At 53.1% G+C, this 19,713-nt stretch overlaps 1 protein-coding gene across 2 annotated transcripts in view; it reads left to right on the plus strand.

The window, feature by feature from the left end:
- Positions 1–1,213: 1,213 nt before the first annotated feature.
- Positions 1,214–19,713, plus strand: part of Jph3 (junctophilin 3) — a 64,510-nt gene continuing 46,010 nt past the window's right edge. The window contains exons 1-2 of one of the 2 annotated variants that reach the window (XM_031341641.1): positions 1,214–2,006; positions 2,578–2,777. In XM_031341641.1, coding sequence (XP_031197501.1) covers positions 1,625–2,006; positions 2,578–2,612 — 417 coding nt within the window. In that variant the 5' untranslated portion in view covers positions 1,214–1,624 and the 3' untranslated portion in view covers positions 2,613–2,777. Of the gene's footprint in view, positions 2,007–2,577; positions 2,778–19,713 lie in introns of those variants that run through there. The other variant, XM_031341640.1, reaches the window with a different exon arrangement.

Consider the following 19,713-nt stretch of genomic DNA (forward strand, 5'->3'; position numbering starts at 1 on the left):
AGGCCATCTGAAGGCAAACCCTGAGTCAGGGACCTGAGTGACTGGAAACCTTGGACACAGAACAGGAACTGGCAGCTTCTCAAAGTCTTGGGGGAGAAGAGAGAAGCCTGCCATTTGACTGGTGGGATTAAGGAGAGGAGGGTGTTATGCCTAAGACAAGGAATTGGGGTTAAAATCTGGGGTTCTGGATGCACCCGATGACCCCAGCTGGCTGCAGGTGCCACTCTGCACCTCTTCGGCTCCCAGTCTGGGACTCTCCACCAGCTGGGCTTACTGGACTGCCTGTCACCACCAGCCCCCACTAACCCCGACCCTGTACAGCTGTGAAGCCATGCAGACCCCCTCCTCCTCAGCCCACTGCCCATTGCCCGCTGCCATTCCCTGCATGCATTCCGGGAGGGTAGGGGATGTGGGCTTCTGTCTTCGGATTGATGGTCCAGGAAATGCATTTTCAATTAGTCCCAGGATGCTTTGGTCCAAGCATCTGACAGCATCTCTTGGTGGGGGTGGGTAATGAGTGGAGAGAGAGACTAGTACTTAGGGAGTGACGACCCTAAAGAGCGACAGCTTCTGGAGGGGGGCGGGGAATACCTGTTGGCCAAGGCGCAGGGTCCACGGGATTGGGTTGGCTTTGCTCCAAGATGCAAACGTGTGACCCAACTTTCTATTAATTTTTAGAGGGGCTAAACGCTATTCGTTAAAGGTGTGTTTTCCGAGGTGTGCGCCTCCCCGGGGACCCCCAGCAGCCCTGAGAGAGGGAGGAGAGAGTCTGTGTCACAGGGAGAAACCACCTGTGGTTGGCAGGAGCCTCTCAGTCAAGTCGTGGCCCGCGCGGGCCGCGGTGCGGGTGTCCCCGGAGCTGGCGGGGTGGGGACCGCGCGGCCCTCGACTGCCTGCGGCGCCCGCACCTCCTCCCGGCTCCCGACCGCGGCGTGCGCTCACGGTGCCGGTTCCTTCCCGTTACGCAGTTCCTGTCCCTTTAAATCCCAGCCCCTGGCAGCGGAGACTGGGGCGCGCCGGCCGGACCCCGGGCCAGGGGAGGGGCAGGGCGCCCCGGGGTCCCAGCGTGCGCGCGCGCGCGGCCGCCAGCGCCCCTCTCCAGGCGGCCGCGCGCCTGCCGGGCCCCGGAGCGCACGCCGCCGCCGCAGTGCCGCCGCCCGGTCCGGCCGGGATCGGTGCAGCCGAGCGCGCCGCCGCCCGCGGGCCCCGCCGCCCGGGCCTGAGCCGCGCCCCGCGCCCTCCCGCTCCCGGGGCGCGCGGCGAGGGGCCCTGGCGGCGAGGTGGAGCCGCGGGCACCAGCCGCTCCCCCGCCCTGCGCCGCCCCTCCCCCGCCTCCTCCCGGTCCTGTCTCCAGCGGGAGCGCGAGACGCTGGTCAGGCTCCGGCGCAGCTCGAAAATGAACAATCGCCGCGGGCGGACCTAGACACCGCCGCCGGTCCGCGCGCGGGGTCGCGGGCGTGCTTCGTCCTCCCTCCCACCCCCCCGAAAAGAGCATCGCAACAAAAAGCCAGCCAGCCAACCAAGACTCTGGTTTGTTGATCGCCTTGTTTCTTTTTTTTTTTTCTTTTCTTTTTTCTTTTTTTTTTTTTCACCGCTTGCGGGATTCGCAAACCGCGTTACATGCATGTCCAGTGGGGGTAGGTTTAATTTTGACGATGGAGGGTCCTACTGCGGAGGCTGGGAGGACGGCAAGGCGCACGGCCATGGCGTCTGCACCGGCCCGAAGGGCCAGGGCGAATACACCGGCTCCTGGAGCCACGGCTTTGAGGTGCTGGGCGTCTACACCTGGCCAAGCGGCAACACGTACCAAGGCACCTGGGCGCAGGGCAAGCGCCACGGCATCGGCCTGGAGAGCAAGGGGAAGTGGGTGTACAAGGGCGAGTGGACGCACGGATTTAAGGGGCGCTACGGGGTGCGGGAGTGCACGGGCAACGGAGCCAAATACGAAGGGACCTGGAGCAACGGACTGCAGGATGGTTATGGCACGGAGACCTACTCGGATGGAGGTAGGTGCGGGCGGCGGGGGCGGGGGCGGGGGCGGGGGAGGATTGGAGACCGTCCCCCTCTTTCTCCTTCTGTTTATCTCCCGGGAAGTTGAGCCTCGCCTTCCAGTTGGGCTGTGGGCTCCTGGGGCATCTCCTAGATTCCCAGGAGGCCTCAGCGGGCCCCTGGCCACAGGTTGCCCCACGCTTGATGGGGACGGTGGCCCATGCCAACCCAAGGGTTGGGGAGCTCTCCAGCAGCAGGGCCCGGCCCCTGCCGCAGCAGCTGAGCCAAAGTCTCAGCATATCCTGAGGAGCAGGCCAGAGATTTGCACCTGCCAGAAGGCCAGGCCGGGTCCTCTGCTACCTCTGGGACCTTCCAAGGCAGGAGGGGCCTGGAGGTAGACCCTTCCCCTCCTTTGGTATTGCCTTCCTGGTATCTCCAGAGTCAGGCCCTCGTTGGTTTCTTGTTTTCCTGCGGCGCCCAGGGCCTCCCTCAGTCCTAAAGCAACCCAGGCCAATGGAGAGGGAGCGCTGGGAGCACCAGAGGCGGGGGATGCCGACCAAACCAAACAGCAAGGCAATAAACTTCTAGGTGGTTGGACACAGGCTGTCGAAGCAGGCTGCTGAAGGGAGGGAGGGAAGAGGCCCATCTGTTTAGCGGGAGCCCAGGAATCTGGCCATTCAGTGGCGGAATCATTTTCACCTTTAGTTTAGGGAATCGCTCTGTGCCTCCAGTGTAAGATGCCACCACAGTCAGGGCAGAGCCGGTGCCGGAAGCCAGGCAACTGCCAGTGTGATGGTTTCTGTTCAGAAGTCCTGGCTGGCTTGGCAGCCTCCACTCCAATGTCACTTCTCAGCAGCGCTGAGACCTCGGGAATAGTTATAGGTCCTGGAAGTCAGACCCCAAAGCAGACTCTGCCTGGAGGCCCTCTCCCCCTCGGGGCGCTTAACCCAAGAGGCTATTCTCTTGCCTCTCCCTGGGCCTGGGCGGCTTCAGGCTTTTCTGCACGGATGCCTGGGAAGGGAGCAAGCCGCAGCAATGACTTGGGCTTCTGCGGGGGGGGATAGAAAGCTCTACGGAGCCAGTGTGTGTTCTCCTGCCTGAAGCCAGCACCTGCTCCCGGCCACATCTAGGAGTGGTGAGGGCTAGAAAGTAATTATTATTTTGGCTTATGCAACTGAAAGACAGGGTTCGTTATTACCCGAAGAGGAGGCGGAGTCTGGGCAGTTAATTATATAATGCTCCTGCCTGTCTGTGCCTTGCCCAGCCCTGGTCCCAGGCGGCCTTTCCTGTACTGTTGTTTTCTTGGATCCGGCTGGAGAGTTTCCCTGACCCTGGGGCATTGAGGCCCTCCTGAGGTTCCAGTCCTCTGTGTGTGTGTGTGTGTGTGTGTGTGTGTGTGTGTGTACACACGTGTAGTCACATACTCACACATGCACTCTTGATTAGATCCTTGCAGGGGGTGTGGGTGACCAAGGTGGGTGGTCCAGCAGTCTGGTGGATCACAGCCTGGATCCTTAGCAGGCAAGTGTGCCCCAGGGCAGTTGTCACCTGGGGCTGTGGCTAGACAGTTCTGCAAAACTGCCTTCTAGAGGTATCTGCTCTGCAAGAGCTATCTTGGTGACCTGGGCTGACTGGACCTACAGGGAGGGGAGAATCCCAGAACACTTGAGGGTAGGGCCCTCCCTGGGCTGAGTCCTGCCCACACTACAGACATCTGTCTTGGCCTAAAGAATTCTTTCTTGCCACCAACAGATATTTATTGAGCATTTACTATGGCCAGATGTGGTACGTTCTGGGAACCCAGGAGCAGGCTGGGCAGACGCGATCTTCCCGGAGTGTTCGCTCAGGAGGAAGGTGGTGGTTCTCCGTGGGGAGCTGGGAACAGGCACTGAGCCTGTCAGGAACTCGGGGCCTGGCGTGCTAAGACTATCCCTTAGCCCAGCCCTTGAGGATCATGTTCCTCCACTGGGTGCTTCCCACGCTTTTGGTCTCCTGCATTGCTTCCTTGCCCCCAAAGCCTGCCTGGTCCAGTCTACTTTAAAGGGAAATCAATGGGACCACAGATATGTGTATGCAGAGTCCCCTTGTGTTAGGGCCACAACACCTTGCTACTTACTACCTCGCTCAGCACAGGGGTGCTTCTTTTGCCCTGAACCCCTCAAAGGAATTGCAGTTCTGTTAACCCTTCCCCTAGAGCGCGTGGCAGAGTGGTAGGCATGTGGAAATGGGCTTCAGGACACATTTTCTCTCTCTTGGATGTTGACATAGCATGACTGAAGTAAAACTAGCCCTCCCTGCTCTGGGATGTAGGTACAGGTGTCCAGCTCCATTTTTCTGCATATGACTAGCTTTACCTTAGGAAGGAGTGACCACTGAGACCCTGGGGAAATCATTCACTGAAACCTGGGCAGGCTGTGGCCAACTGCAGCAGCAGGTCCTGGCCTGGGTACCATGTCCCTGGTGGCACCAGGGTCCTCAGTTGAGGATGACTGGATCTCTCGAGTGAGCAGTCCCAGCTTTGGCTTTACATGGAGCTGGGAATTCAGCGCAGATATCGGGCACACTCCACAACTTTTGATCCATGTCCAAGGCTGACTTGGAGAAGCGGCCGTTGTCATGAACGGAAAATGTATTCTGCATTAGTCTGCAATTGGTACGGGATCCGTTTCGACAGGGGGCAACACTTCTGCCAAGGCCTCCTCTAACTTGCTCTCCCCCAGGCTCAGTAAGGCATTGCTCCTGATGAGAGAGCCCAGTGAACCACTGTTGACCTCTGTACAGAGGCCTGGGGATGGGGTTGGGGCTTCAGGAGTATAAATTTTGGGGGGCATTGACCACCTGGCCTTGAATCCCTGCTTTGCCAGGGCTCTGCTGTGTGACTTCAGGCAAGTGGCTTAGCCTCTCTGAGTTTCTGTTTCTTTGTCTTTGCCAAGGGATAATACCGTGGAGTGGGTGAGGATGAGCTGAGGTTGGAGTTCCCAGCTCTGCCAGGAACGAGGTGGGCCTTCTTTCCATCCCTACAGTTCACAGTATGCAGAGACGTGATGTTAACAGCTCTTAGGAGAACCAACAGGCAGGCAGGACTGAGGAGGGTGACCATGCAGGTGAGAGTCAGAACTGACGCTTACTGTGTCAGCTTACACCAGCGCAGCAGGCCTTGGGAAGAGATGGGATTCCAAGTTAGCTTTTCTTTGCTTCCTGTCCCTATAAACTCCATGTGTGAACTACCTGCTGGTTTCTCCTCTACATCCACATTTCCCATGTCTGGTGCAAGAACCCCTGGGTGCAAGCCGACTCATGCTCTAGCAGCCATTGCTGCCATCCCATTGAGGCTCGGGGACCTCCTTACTTTCTGAAGACAAGCGAGGCTTCCTCTGAATGTCTTGGACCAAAAAGTCACCCCCTCCCAGATAAACCCTCCCACACTCTGAGAGATGAGTCACCGTACGCCCCGGCCTCCCCACTCCCCATACGAGCAGGTCCCGTTCACCGGCCCAGATTCCACAGCCCACACACATCACACACACCCACAGTAAGAACTCAGATCCACCCAGGCGCCTGCGCACACTCGCGCGCACAATACACCTGCCACCCGCGGATCTTCCACCCCGGCTCCTGAAGCAGCCACGTGTACCTCCTGGCTTTGTTTGCTCCTCCATAGCCGAGGGCCAGAATCCCTGACACCCTGTATATATATACGGAGTTCTGAAGAGAAGCCGGTGCTGCTGTTTCCATTTTGAACACTGACATTGCTGCCCTTTGTGAAGGGAGACTGATATCAGACAACATAAACTGTTTTTTAGTCAGCACCAGGGTTTGAACTCAGGGCCTTGCTATGCCAGGTAAACACCGCCACCAAGTTATATCCTCAACTCTCTCTTTTACTTTAAAAGAAAAATGTATGTGTGTGTGTGTGTCTGTCTGTCTGTCTGTCTGTCTGTCTGTCTATCTATCTATCTATCTATCAATATCATATATCTATATATATTTATATAGAGATGTTAGATAAGGTCTTTCTGAGTTGTTCAGGATGGCCTTAAACTGGTGAGATCCTCCTGCCTCAGCCTCTCGAGTGCTGGGAATTCCAGGTCTGTGCTACCGTGCCTGGCTACTTAGACTACCTTTCCTGCTTGACTCTGAGGAAAGCTTTGGGTGTTTTTGGTTTTGTTTTTGTTTAAATCCAGGGCCTGGGTGAAGGGCACAGCCCCGCCAGCCCATCTACACACAGAAGCTTGGCTCTGAAGGGATCACACACCCTGACATGGAACATGAAAGCATCCCTAGTCGGCTCTTCACCACAGGGGGAAGGGGTTGCTGGCAGGCTCCATGAGGTGAAAGGAGACAGAGCAAATGACTAGTTCTTTGTTCCAGTTATAGCTGAGAAAGAAGAGTTGGCGAGACTGTTCCCTCCCCCACCTCAGCCTCAACTGCTGGCACTGGGAACGTGAGAGAGCGTCACCTAGGTGTGGAGTCCTGGGTGTTAATGTCACTGACCCTCTGTGAGGACCTGAGCTATCTCTGGAAGAGATACTTTCTTCCAGTGTCAGTCCTCCTCAGCTCCTCAGCACCTTAGGACTCCGCAATTCTCAGTGTGACCAGTGGATGGTGCTTACAGATGCCGTCCACAGTAGCCCCCTCCCATGCTGACCATGGAGGACACAACACTGTATAGAATTCTGGTCTTTTTGTCATAGTTACTGTGTTTTGTTTCTTCTGAGAAGGGACTTACTGAGTAGCCCAGGCTAGCCCAAAATTAGCCCAGGCTGAGCTAGACTTATAGAAATTCTTCTGCCTCTTAAGAAATCCTGTTTGTTTAAAGCTTAACAAGTTTTAAATGTAACATTATCGTGTGTGTTTGTGAAGTATGGACAGGTGTGGATGTGCCCATGCTGCAGGATGGGTGTAGAGGCCAGAGGACACCCTCCTTACACCTTCATGTGGGCTCTGGGGATTGAACTCAGATCATCAGGCACACACAGAATGTTCCTTTATGCACCGAGTCATCTCACTGGCCCTTGTGTTTTCTCATCATTGAGACAGGGTCTTATGTAACTCAAATTGGCCTTGAACTCTCTATATACTTGAGGATGACCCTTTAACTTCTTATAGTCCAGCCTCGACCTCCTGAGTGTTTTGGGATTGCAGGCGTGGCTCACTGCACACCCTATGTGCAGTTGGGGATCCGCAAACTCAAGGATTCTTGCCTGCTATGCAAACACTGTAATAACTGAGCTATATCCCCAGCCCTACATCTTTTTTTTAACCATTTATTTGTTTGACTGATTGATTGATTGATTGATTGATTGATTGATTTGGGTCCCCGGGTGCCACACTGCATATGTAGAGGTCAGAGGACATGGCAAGGCAGGGATTGGTTCTCTCTTCCACCATGTGGGCCCGACAGAATAAGCACAAATCATAGGCTTGTCAGCAGGCATATTTACCCACTGAGCCTGCTCTGTCCCGGGTTTCCATTTGAGCTGGGTGGTTCCTGGAGAAGGTTCCTTCAGGACCTTGGAGAGCGCCTCCGCTCGCAGATCGTGCAGGTGCCAAGCAGGTGACTTTCTCAGGCCACACCCAGTGGGCTCAAGTGTAAACTCTTCTGTGTGCTGTGTGTCCTGTAAGTGCGTGTCTACCGTTCTGTCCACTGTCCATGCTCCAAGACACATGACTGGCCTCGCTGATGGTCTGTCTCACCCTGCGCTACACTCAGCTCATCTTCCAGTGCTGTCTGTTGGGATGAGTCTGGGTGAGGCTTCAGACAGACTGGCTGATCTCCATGCCGCCCAAGGCTTGCTTACTCTCATTTTAGGTTGTGTGCTGTGTTCATGGAATGTGGCCGGTGCACAGCAGAAGGCAGATGGAAGAAGAATGACTCTGTCTGTGGTGGCCGATGAGAGAGCATCTTGTGCTTTCTCTTTAGATCGGTCTTAATGGATTAATCACCTAGAGCAGTCCTGTCCACCCCACTGGACTCTAGCCACATGCAACCATTTGCATTTAAATCTAATTAAATGCAATGCAATTGAGGAGTCAGCTCCTTGGTGCAACTGCCACATCTCAAGTGCTCTGTGGTCCATGGACAGTGGCAGCTGTGGTGGACAGCACAGACAGGGACTGTCACTGTCACTGTAGAAAGGCTTGTAGGACATGGAGTGTACCCCCTGCAGGGAGGGATGTCGCTGGTGGCCATTGCCATGTGGCCAGGGACTAAGGATCGCCAGCAGCATGTGGCGTCCACTCAGCGGTCAGTCACTAGACTTGATATTCAATTTCCTTCACCCTTGTTCCTAATACCCATTTCCTTTTGACAATTGGAGTGTCCAGGTGGAAGCACCACTGTAAGATGCATGTCTTTGGTCAGCCTTACCTTGGGCCTCTGTCTATCATATCTATGACAATATTTTGTTACTGGCTTGGACAACTGGCATTGGAGTCAAGGAAGATGGTGGCACTTGGTGAACGAATAACAGTATTAATGCCCTAAGAGTGAGATGCATACATGTCTGGAGATGGTTCTGGACCTCTGCTGAGCAAGCATTCTTTCCTTGAAGAGTGCTAGAAAGAGGGGGGGTGTGGCCCTCTCCCTGCCAGCGTGAGAACCACCCCTCTGTTGCTGCCCTTCTCAGCTGGAAGCAGCTGGATGTCAGGAGCTTCTCATGGAGATCCTGCTGTGTTCAGGCCACAGTGCAGCAACAAGGCCTGCCTCATAGTCAGCTATATTTGTTGGCTGGGCTTGGCTGTGTGCAGGGCGTGGTTTGCAGGAGCAGAGGAGACTAGATAAAAGAAAGACTAGAAACAAGAAATAGGGTGATGGGACCCCCTGGAAAAGCAAGCTGTCTGGACACAGAGACAAAAGACGCAATATAATTTGGGGTCTTCGTACCAGAGTTTAGGGATGCTGAAGGGAAGTCCCACGGGGCATCCACCTCCTCCTGCTCAGCAGGTGCCCTTCCTAACAATGTCACAGGTAGTCACCTGAACCAAGAGGGACTGGAAGGTGCAAACACTATCCTAAGAACCAAGACCTGGTGCTGGCCAGCGAAGCAGGGGCCTCCTCTTTGAGTCAAGGCCAGCATGTGCAGAAAGCACCCAGAAGGCATTCCTGAACACAGTTTGTCAGCCTTCTTGAATTTCTGAGCTGGGACATCACTCAGAACATAGACAGGGCTCAGGCAAGGCTGGTGCTGGTCCAGGGAGTGCTCTGTGAACCACAGCTTGACCAGGTGCCTCCCAGCCCTGCTGCATACTGAAATCACCATGTGTGGTCCCTGACCTGTGAGACAGAACCTGTGTGTTCTCAAGGTGACCTGTGTCCTCATATGCCCACATCTCAGCTGAGCACCCAGTCTGTCTGGAGCACTTTGTGGGACACCATTGCCGGGCTTACTTACCCTAGAAGTGCTGATGAAGGGGTGGCTGAGCCCTGGGATGCTCCATGAGTTCCCCAGGTGAGGCTGGTGCCTGCCTCCTGGGAAGCCCTTTTGGTCCAGACCACTCCAGCTTCCGTCAGAACCGGAGAATCCATCCATTCCTGGTGGATTTGAAGCTTGGAAATCAAACTTAGGGAGTGGCATCTCAAACATCAGCCTTGTGTTTGAGAAAAGCAGGTGGCCCCAGGATGCTTGTGGAGGTGAGAGCTGTTAAACTCTGGGCCTGTGCTTCAGGAAGGAGCTGAGGAGTCTACAAGCAAAGTAGACTGGACATTGCCAAGCACAGTGGCCATGGCTTGGTCTCTGCCACCATCTGCAGGTGGCCTTTTCTGTGGCTGTGCTGGCTAATTTTGATCGTAGACTTGCTTGGATTAGGAACAATGTGGGGCACTGGTGAGGCCAGCTTTGTGTGGGTCTGTGAGAACATTTCCACAGAGGGTTAGTGGAGGAGAGGAGGCACCTGAGTGTGGGGCCACCATCTCATACTGATTAAAAAGGATGAGTGTAATAAAGATGAGCCTTCATCTCTCTGCCTGAACTGGGAGTGAGCAGCCTCCCTCTCCTGCAGCCACCGCCATTGCCTTCCTGCTCCCAGGTCTGTGACCGAATGCACTGCCTCACCCAAAGCGGGGCAGAACTGATGTTCACAGCCCAGAGCCCCCAAAACTGTAAGAATGCATAGACATACTATGCCCTTTGTGGTGCTTTGAATATGTTTGGCCCAGGGAGTGGCACCATTTGAAGGTATGGTCCTGTTGGAGTAGGTATGTCACTGTGGGCATGGACTTTGAGACCCTCATCCTAGCTGCCTGGAAGCCAATCTTCTGCAAGCAGCCTTCAGATGAAGATGTAGAACCCTCAGCTCCTCCTGCACCATGCCTGCCTGGATGCTGCCATGCTCCCATCTTGATGATAATGGACTGAACCTCTGAACCTGTAAGCCAGCCTCAATTAAATGTTGTCCTTATAAGACTTGCCTTGGTCATGGTGTCTGTTCACACCAGTAAAACCCTGACTAAGACAGTCACCAACACAGGGGAAGGCCAGGGAGCACCAGGTGGAGCTCCCTGGGAGCAGGCAGACTGGTTAGTTTTCAGCTTTAACTAGAGTCACCTGAGAAGAGGGAACCTCAATTGAGGAACTGCCTCCTGTATCAGGCTATCCTGTGGGCAAGCCTGTGGGAGCATCTTCTTGATTAATGATTGATGGAGGAGGGCCCAGCCCATTGTAGGTGGTGCCACCCCTGGGCAGGTGGTCCTGGGCGCTATAAGAAAGCAGACAGAGCAAGCCAGTGAACAGTGCTCCTCCTCTGTGGGTGCTGCTTGGGTTCCTGCTCTGACTTTCCTCGGTGATAGACGTGGCAGAAAAATGGAAGCCAGATGAACCCTTCCCTTCCCCAAGTTGCTCTCGGTCAGTGTATTAGCCCCATAACTGAATGGGGAACTACACGAGAGTCAGTGTCACGGCCCTCAGGCGCGCTCAGAGACTGGTGTGTGGCAGGCTTGCACCCTGAGAGGCAGAAAATGGCATTTGATAACACTTTTGGTAATAACTTTATTGAGCTATAATTCACGTAAAAATTCATTCTCTCCAGTGCACGCCGGAGTGTTTTTAGCGTGTTCACAGTTGGGGTCTTTCCCACTAGTCTAACTGTTTTTCCTTTTTTTTTTTTTTCCTGTCTATGTGCGTACACGCACAGTGGTGCATGTGCGTCACAGTCAAAGCAAACTGCGGTCGGGGGAGGGGGAGGTTCCTCCTTAGGTGCCATCCTTGTTCCGTATGAGACAGAGTCTCTCACTGGTCTGGACCTTGCTGGCTAGGCTGAATGGCCAGTGAACTCTAGAGATCAGCCTGTCTCTGCCACTCCAGGGGGATAACAAGTAGGTGCCGTCATGCCTGGCTTACTTGAACGGGATCTGGGGACTGAAATCTCTGGCTGATGTTCTTCTACAGTCTGGACTCTGACAACTGAGCAGGGTCTCACTGTGGCTCAGGCTGTCCTGCCTGACTCCCAAGTTCTGGGATCACAGATCTGCACCACCAGCCTGTCTGGAACACTTTTCAGTTCCAACCATCTCTGCAGCTCTCTTCATGCCTGGTGACTCTTAGCTTGCTTCATGTTCCCAGGTTTGCCTACTTGGGATGTTTCATGTGCACATGTGTGATCATGCAGGTGTGTCCCTGTGTGACTGGCTCCTTCACTGAGCATGACGTTCTCATTCCTCGGTACCCATTCTTCATTCCTTTTTTCTGTCCGAGTAGTACTCCATTGTTTGGCGAACACATGTTCCTTTCTTGGACTTTTGCACTCATCCTACCTTCTGGCCTCAGTTCTGCTTGACTCTCTGTGGATGCATATTTTCAGTTCTCTCAGGGATTCTCAGGGTCCTATGGGGTGACTGGATCCCACCTTTTGAAGAACCAGCTGACCATCAGCTGCGCTGTCTCCTGTGGGGTGAGGGTTTCATCACCCCCAGCCTCATCTCCACCTGATACTGCTGCCCTTCTGAATGCAGCCATCCTAGCCCATGTGTCTTGTGTTCATGCATCCTCTGGTGCCGGGCATTGATGGCTCTTCATGTCCAGTGTGTGCAGCTGACAATGTCTGACCTCTGCACTGCCTGTTTGGGTTTTGCCCATTTTTAAACCACACTACTTTTTATTATTGGATTCTAGGGCTTTCTGTAGATGGTGAGTACCTGTGATGTTGGTTGGGAAGGAGATAGACCACCAGAGATCTCTTCAGGGTCGGCTTCTTTCTCCCAAAGCTCTCAGCACCATACCAGCTATGCAGTGGGTACTCAACAGGGTCACTGCTTACAGTCTTTATCAGGGTCTGTGGTTCTCATCAGAACCTGTGACACACGGCAGGGCTGGCTCCCAGGACAGGTACACAGAGGCCAGGACAGTTTGGCTTAGTTGCTCTGGAGTAGCCCATATCGATCCCTTGTTTGTTGCTGGAGGCAGGGTGGTGTAACCTGGAGAAGGTCATCTGGGGGAGTAACTTTGGATGGAGAGTCTGAGTGGCAGAAGCAGGGCTGGTGGGAGGGGCTGGTGGGAGGGGCTGCTGGGCCCTAGCCTGCAGAAGGAGCCTGTGGCACCTCAGGGAGTGTTTTGTGGCTCACTGGCTAGGAGAACCAAAGCAGTCCAGGCTCCTGCCTGGCCATCTCTGTGCAGGGCCCAAGTAACTGCACCATGTTGGGGACCACAGGCTTAACTATGTATCTCAGAGACAATGCAGCAGAGGAACCACAAGCAGGGGTTTACTGGACTGGAGTGGGCTTTGGTAACACCAACCCTACCATGAGATAGCTTGTAGCATCAAATCCTGTTAGGTAAAGGAGCAAAAAGAAGAGATACATAAGCCCTGGGGAGTTATCGGCCAGTTAGGGGACAGGACCTAGGAAGAGGGGGAGACACAGGTGTAGAGGTGAGTTAGATGACCTGGGTCCTCCTGTCAGGACCCCACTTTGAGTTTCTCCCTCCACACTGTATTTTCTGATGTATGGTAGTACCTCGGCCTGCTGAGGAGGCTTGGAAATGAACCTGTGGACCACAGTATCATAGGGTGCCAGTATAGCCTCAGAACCCTAGGGCTATGAACTGGGTGCTCCCTGGCTTCATGGCATTGCCTGCCTGCCTGCCTCAGTTTCCAGCCCCTGAAAGAGCTCATCAGTACTGTTATCAGTACTGTTAGTGCTCAGTGGAAACTGGTTCCTCCGGCCCCAGCCCCAGGAGGTGGTGGCCTGAATCTCTAGAGAGCTCCATCTTCTCAGTCCCAGGTGTGGCCGGTGACCTGGGAAGATGGTAATACTGAGGGAGGATGAGGTAGGGAAACTGAGGTAATCTCTCAGGGCTAGGCCTGGGATGCATTCATGGCTTCTGCAAGTCAGAAGCTAGTAGGCTTAGACCTAGTGGTGCAGCCCTGTATCCCACCCTTGGGTAGGTCAGCTGACCTGCCCCAGGCTTCTCTCCTTTCTATCCATCTCTGACAGGTGACCAACTCTCCTCTAGCCACAAAGGTCCCTCCCTAGAAAACCCCAGAATTCCCCTTGAAGACACACCCCATGGGTGAAGATTTGGGCCTGTTTCTGGAGTGAGGGTGTGTTGTAAAGACCCACTGAAGGACTTGGGCTCTGGGGGGGCCCATATGTTGGGGGAGGCCTTAAGCCAGTGGGGTTCACTTCAGACTGGTGCTATGTGAAAGAGACAGCTCTCTAGAAAGTACTGTGGGGAGCAGGGCTGTGACTAGCTGGGAAACACTCATTCCTTGTCTTTACTGGAGAGAGACGGTTGGTGTTTGTGGGTGGCACAGTGACCTCCTTTTTTGCTCACTCTCCTGATCTTGGGGTGACCTTGTCTGCAGTTGACACTCTAGAAGGCAGTTCACATCCAGAAAGACATTGACGGGGGTTGGGAGCAAGAGGGGAGATAGCCCAGGCTCTAGGTGGCCAGTTGATCTCTTTTGCCAATGGGGTTAGGGCTGCCTTGGACCTATACTCTGACCCCCCCATCTCCTTCTTTCCTCAGCCCCTTTCTTGGGTCTTCAGGGTCTCTGTGTCCCAATTTCATAACTGAGGGAAGTTTCTAGAAAGTCCACCTGTTTCCTTATCTCTTCCTGGCTGAGTCTGAGCTCCTGAGCTCGGCTGCCCATCAGAACACTTAATCCCCCACACCTCTCAGGCAGTAACCAGCGGCTACTGTGCCTGGGAACCTCTGGGGGACACAAGACATCTGGGCTGGGCTGCCAGAGAGCCAGGCTTTCTTCTAATGTCCCTCGTCAGAGATGCCCTGTCCCTCAGCTTCTCCACATGGGTGGCCTTTTCCCAGGCTGGTGTCCATGACAGCTGCAGGGGCTGCTGTAGGCTACAGCCTCTGCTATCCTTGACCCTGAGCTTCCCTAGCTGGCCATCACAATGTCCGGCAGGGTGGGTGTGAGGCTGATCCCCAACTTCACAGCCAGGTCAGGCCACCTGTGCAATACTGTGCAGGGTTGTTTGTGTTCCCTGGGACTGGACGTGCTATCTCCAGGCGGGACAGCTACAGACTTGGCTTCAAGTTGAGGCCTGTGAAAACAGGGTGAGCCCCAGAACAGAGGTGGAGTAGCTGTGAATATGTGAGAACAGGAAATCTCTGTTTACTCCCACTTCCAGGGTAGATAGGGGATTTCAATGGCTGACAGAAGGGGCAGGACCCCTCCACCCATGGTCAGGGCCAAAGAAGGCTGTTGCTGCCTCCTCACACCTGGCGAAGCCCACCCAAGGCTCGGCATCCCTCTGGCTGCAGATGGAGCAAGTTTTCCTCCCGACCACCCACAGCTTGAAAGCAAAACAAACAAACAAAAAAACTAGGTTTGGGGCTGGAGACATGGCTCAATGGTTAAGGGCACCTGCTCTTACAGAGGATCTGGGTTCAGTCCCTGGCACCCAACTGCAGTTCATGACCATTTGTAACTCCAGTGCTAGAGGCCCTGACATCCTTTTCTGGTTTCCATGGGTACCAGGTACAGACGTGGTGCACAGAAGTTCACACAGGCAAAGCACCCATATGCATAAAATAAAGGAATCTTAAAAAAAAAAAACAAAACAAAACTCTCAGTTTTACCCACACATGGTACACAGTACATTCGTTTAAAGTGTTCGGCTTGGTAGTTTCTAGAATGTTCTCAGACTTCTCAGCTATCAGCACAGGCAATGGCCCACAGTTCTACCATCTCGGGAAGAAACCCCATACCCAATGATTCTTCAACAAACCCCCTGCGATACAGTTTCGGCCCTGGCAGTCATCCTCTCTCTGTCTTGTGGATCTGCCCAAGCTGTGGCTGGCTTTGAGCAGCTGGTTTCTGTCACTTAACTCTCATGTGTCCAGGGCCCATCCACGTGGTAGCAGGTGTCAGACTGTTGTTTTGTTTGACAGCTGAGTAATATTCTATTGCCAAGATGGACTACACCACCTCTGTCCTTCAGTGGTGGGGGTTTGGGTTGTTTCCATCTTTGGTCTGTGGTGGGCATCATTATGAACATTCATAGTGGACATTCAGGTACAAGATGTGGATGCATTGGGTTTTCTTTTCTCGTGGGTTAGCTCGTCGGGTGTGGTGGTTTACTTCCTGTAATGAACAGCTGAGATTACTCAAGTATAGAGAGAGAAGGCTTGGGGATTCCTGTCTGTGATTGGCTGCCGTGCCTTTGGGTTTGTAGGGAGGCAGCATACCATGATGGGAACACTATTTGCCTCATAGTGGACAATGAGAAGAGGGAGCCATGGGACCCATTGTAGTCTTCCAGGGCACACATCCAATGCCTTAAAGATTCTGCCCCTTCCCTATAGCTCCCGGCTATGGATCTGACCTTTAACCTCTGGCCCCAGGTGACATCCCCATCCAGACCATGGCTCATCACAGGGTGACTTGAGGTTGAACTATTTGAGAAGCTTCTCCAGTCACATCATACTCAACTTCTAAGAGAGTTCTAGAATCCGAGCCCTCATCAGGACCACCTATGTTTGGAAGTTGTAAGGTGATGGGAAGGCTGGGTTACCAAGCATGTGGTACAGAGTAAGGACCCGGGCGGGCCCTCAGCTCCCTCCTTCTGGCACAGGTCACTCCCTGTCCTCCCTCCATGCCCTGCAGCCCAGCCTTCAGTCAGGCCAGCTGCCCACTGAGAGTCCCTGGATCCTGGGGGCTGAGTATCACAGCCTGCCAGGTACACAATGAGCAGATCCAAGGTCACTGGGGGTCAGGGCTCCATGCCTGAGGTTCTGAGCTGCCTGCATCCCATGTTCCATCAGAGAGAGGGAAGTTGAGGAAGACAGGTAAGGATGCAGGGGCATCTGGAGCCTCTGGGGCCTTCCACAGGGACACACAGAGACCTTAGGGATCTCTACGGGGACACACAGAGACCCTGGGGCCCTCCACAGGGACACACAGAGACCCCTGAAATCTCCATGAGAACATACTGTATTTCTCTAGACCTGAAACTTCTGTGAAAATCCTGTTAGTAATTGTACTAGGACAATTAAAAGTGTCTCCATGCCATTCCAGTGCAGTGGTCAGCCAAGAGAAAAGTGCTACCACAGAGTCCACACGCTCCAGCCACTAGGGTGTAGCCTATCATTCCCATGGCTAACTGTACCTCAGGCTTGTCCTCCCCCAGGCTGAGGTGGACCTCACAAGTGGCTCCTCAAGTGCACTGCCCCTGAGCTGTTCATGGGAGCTCTCATTCAGGCAACATGGGGTGAGGATGGACTTCTGCTCAAGGCCACACTGGGCTCCGGTCCTGCCCTTGACCCCTCCTGACTCCGTGCTTTTTTTTTTTTTAAGATTTATTTTATTTATTTTTATGTGTATGAGTACACTGTAGCTGTACAGATGGCCATGAGCCATCATGTGTGTGGCTACTGTTGAACTCAGGACCTCTGCAGGCCCACTCGCTCCGGCTCCACTTGCTCCGGCGTAATTTACAGAGTGGCATGGAGACACACCAGAAGAGGGCGTCCGATCTCATGACGGGTGGTTGTGAGCCACCACGTGGTTGCTGGGATCCGAACTCAGGACCTTCGGAAGAACAGTCAGTGCTCTTACCCGCTGAGCCATCTCGCCAGCCCCAACTCCGTGCTTCTTATGCAAACATGAAGCACATGTCTTTCAAACTGGCCCCTTCCGGCTTCTTCCATATGTGGTCTGACGTTCCTGGTGTCCCCTTTTCCTCTGGCTAGTCTTCCTTCCTCTTCCTGTCCCTAGTCCCTTCTGAGATCACATGTATCCCAGCTTATGAAGACTTTAAGTAGTAACCCAGGACAGTGCCATGAGTTCAGGTAAGCCATGACACCCAGGTATGCCACAGTCCACAGCTAGATACCATATTCCTTCAGAGGCTGACCTCTGCCTTTCTAAGTATGAGGTTGGTGTCAAATCTTCAACATCCTACCTCAGAAGAGAGCTTCAGACTCTCCCCTGCCCTGCCTTTCCCAGTCCTCCTCCTCCTTTCTCCCTTCCCTTTCTCCCTTCCCTCTTCCCTCCTTCCTTCCCCTTCCCTTCCTCCCTCCTCCCTTCCCCCCTCTCCTACTTCCTCCTCCCTTCCCCCCTCTCCTACTTCCTCCTCCTGTCCCTCTTCCCCTCCCTCTTCCTCTCCCCTTCCCATCCTTGGCCATCCCAGCATTATAGCACAGCTTAAAAGCTGAATCTACACTCAGTGTTTTTCATCCTTGCAACTGGAAGCTTCATTACTGCTGAGCCAAGCAATGTTCCCCAATGTACATTTCCCATGCACAGTCTGACTGAGCAATCGACTCTGTTTTAATTGCATTATTTTATTTAAATCATTGGTCAGTTTTCCCCCATCCTTCAGGTGCCCAATAAGAAAATCTCTCAATGCAGCTTTCCCCTTGCACCTCAGAATCTCCGTCTATAACCACACAAATCCAAGCCTGTTCACAGGTTGGTCCCTCCTCACAGTCATCCTGGAACTTCCCTCTAGGGGTCCTGTTTGATCATTGTGCCTGCCTCCTTCTTAGGTTCTTCCCTCATTTTGGTGGATCACATTCCGCAGTAGCTCTCTGAGAAAGGATGCCCAAAAGATCAGGTTTCTGTGGCTTGATCACTTGATTGGCATGTTGGTGTTTAATGCAAATGGTAAATTATTTTTGTTTAGAATTTGTGCCATGTGGAGACACAGTTTCACACAAAGGAAACTCTGCTATTGTAGTCTTTTGTCCTTCTGTCTATTGGACAATGTATCATAGACTTGTGTCTTTTGTCTATTGGACAGTGTATACTACTAGTCTTGTGTCTCCTGTCTGTCGGACAATGTATCCTAGTTTTGTATTTTCTATCTGTTGGACAATACAGCCTTTGTTTTGTTTTTGTGTTAGTTTTTTTTTAAGGCGGGATTTCTCTGTGTAGTCTCAGCTGTCCTAGAACTCCTTGTGTAGACCAGGCTGGCCTTCAACTCAGAAATCTACTCTGCCTTCCAAGTCCTTGAATTAAAGGTGTGTTGCCAACACCACCCAGCCAGGCACAGTGAATCTCAGATGTTCTGCTTCTGTGTCTTTCTGGAAGCTCTCTGCTGCTATGTCCTTCCCTTCATCGTGCAGGGATGTGGGTCCTCAGGATGCCCAGACCCTTCACACTCTGGGAGAACCGTTATCTCTGTATTTGGTCTTTTCCTTTTGTGCTTTCCTGAAACTTCATCTCGGGGCTTTGGCTCCTGCCCCATTCACCATCTTGCTTATTTCTTTTCCAACTAAATCATCTCCGTAAAGTGTATGATCCACGCCATTGCGTTCTTGGGTTGGAAGGTTCAGACTTCTCTGAGGGATTGGATGAGTATGCTTTAGTCCATAGCTAATGCCAGCAGTCGGATCTCTCCAGAGTCCCATAACGCTTCATGGCTTCACTTCATGGCTGGCAAAGACAGGAGGATGTAGTCATTCTCATAGCCTTTTCTGAGGAAAATGTTCCAAAGACCTTGAGATAACGTAGGACTATGTCCTAAGGATAAAGTTTGGTATTATGTATGAATATAAGCATATATACATATAATCATCCAAATAGGCTGATGGTTTAACTCAGTGTGTAGCATGTGTTTGGCGTGTGCAAGGCCCTAGATTTGGTCCTTAGCATCAAAAACACCTAATGTAAAGTAAAACAAAAAATGACGTAAGTAAATCAGACCCAGTGGTGATTTCTGTGATAGGAGACATCTATGTAACAGACTATTATACAACCTTTATTAATAGTGGGAGAGGTCTACTGTAAAGGAAAGAAGGTTCTAGAATATGGTGTAACTGTGCTATGCTAGACACAAAATACCTCCCCATTCTACCTGCATCCCTAGACACTGGGACGTTCTTCTGATGATAGGAATCACCCCATCTCCTCTGACTCTGTGGTCAGAGTTGGGACCCCAGAGTATTTCGTTTCTCATCTTGAATCTAAGATCAGCAGTGATTCCACCCTCAGGAACAGCACTGCTGTGTACACTGTGGTCACTTTGAGAAGCCTGCCTGGCACTATCCCCTGCAGTGACAGTGCCCTGGTGTCTTCTTCACTCTGGGTGGCATGGACACACCGTTTCCCCCAACCTGGAACGATTGGGAAAATCACTTCTTGGCTGAAACCCACAAATCCCAGCTTGAGCCCTCAGTGCCACACACAAGCTGGCCAAGACAGCAAACACCCCAGTCCTCCCAGCTGCCTAGAGCATCCCACTGTGGGCAGAGGTCTGCAGGGCAGCAGGCTACCTCTCCCAAATGAATGAGGATGCTACAGATCAGCTTGCAGGCCCTTGCA

This window comes from Mastomys coucha, unplaced genomic scaffold (genome assembly GCF_008632895.1).
Source record: "Mastomys coucha isolate ucsf_1 unplaced genomic scaffold, UCSF_Mcou_1 pScaffold22, whole genome shotgun sequence".
NCBI lineage: Eukaryota > Metazoa > Chordata > Mammalia > Rodentia > Muridae > Mastomys > Mastomys coucha.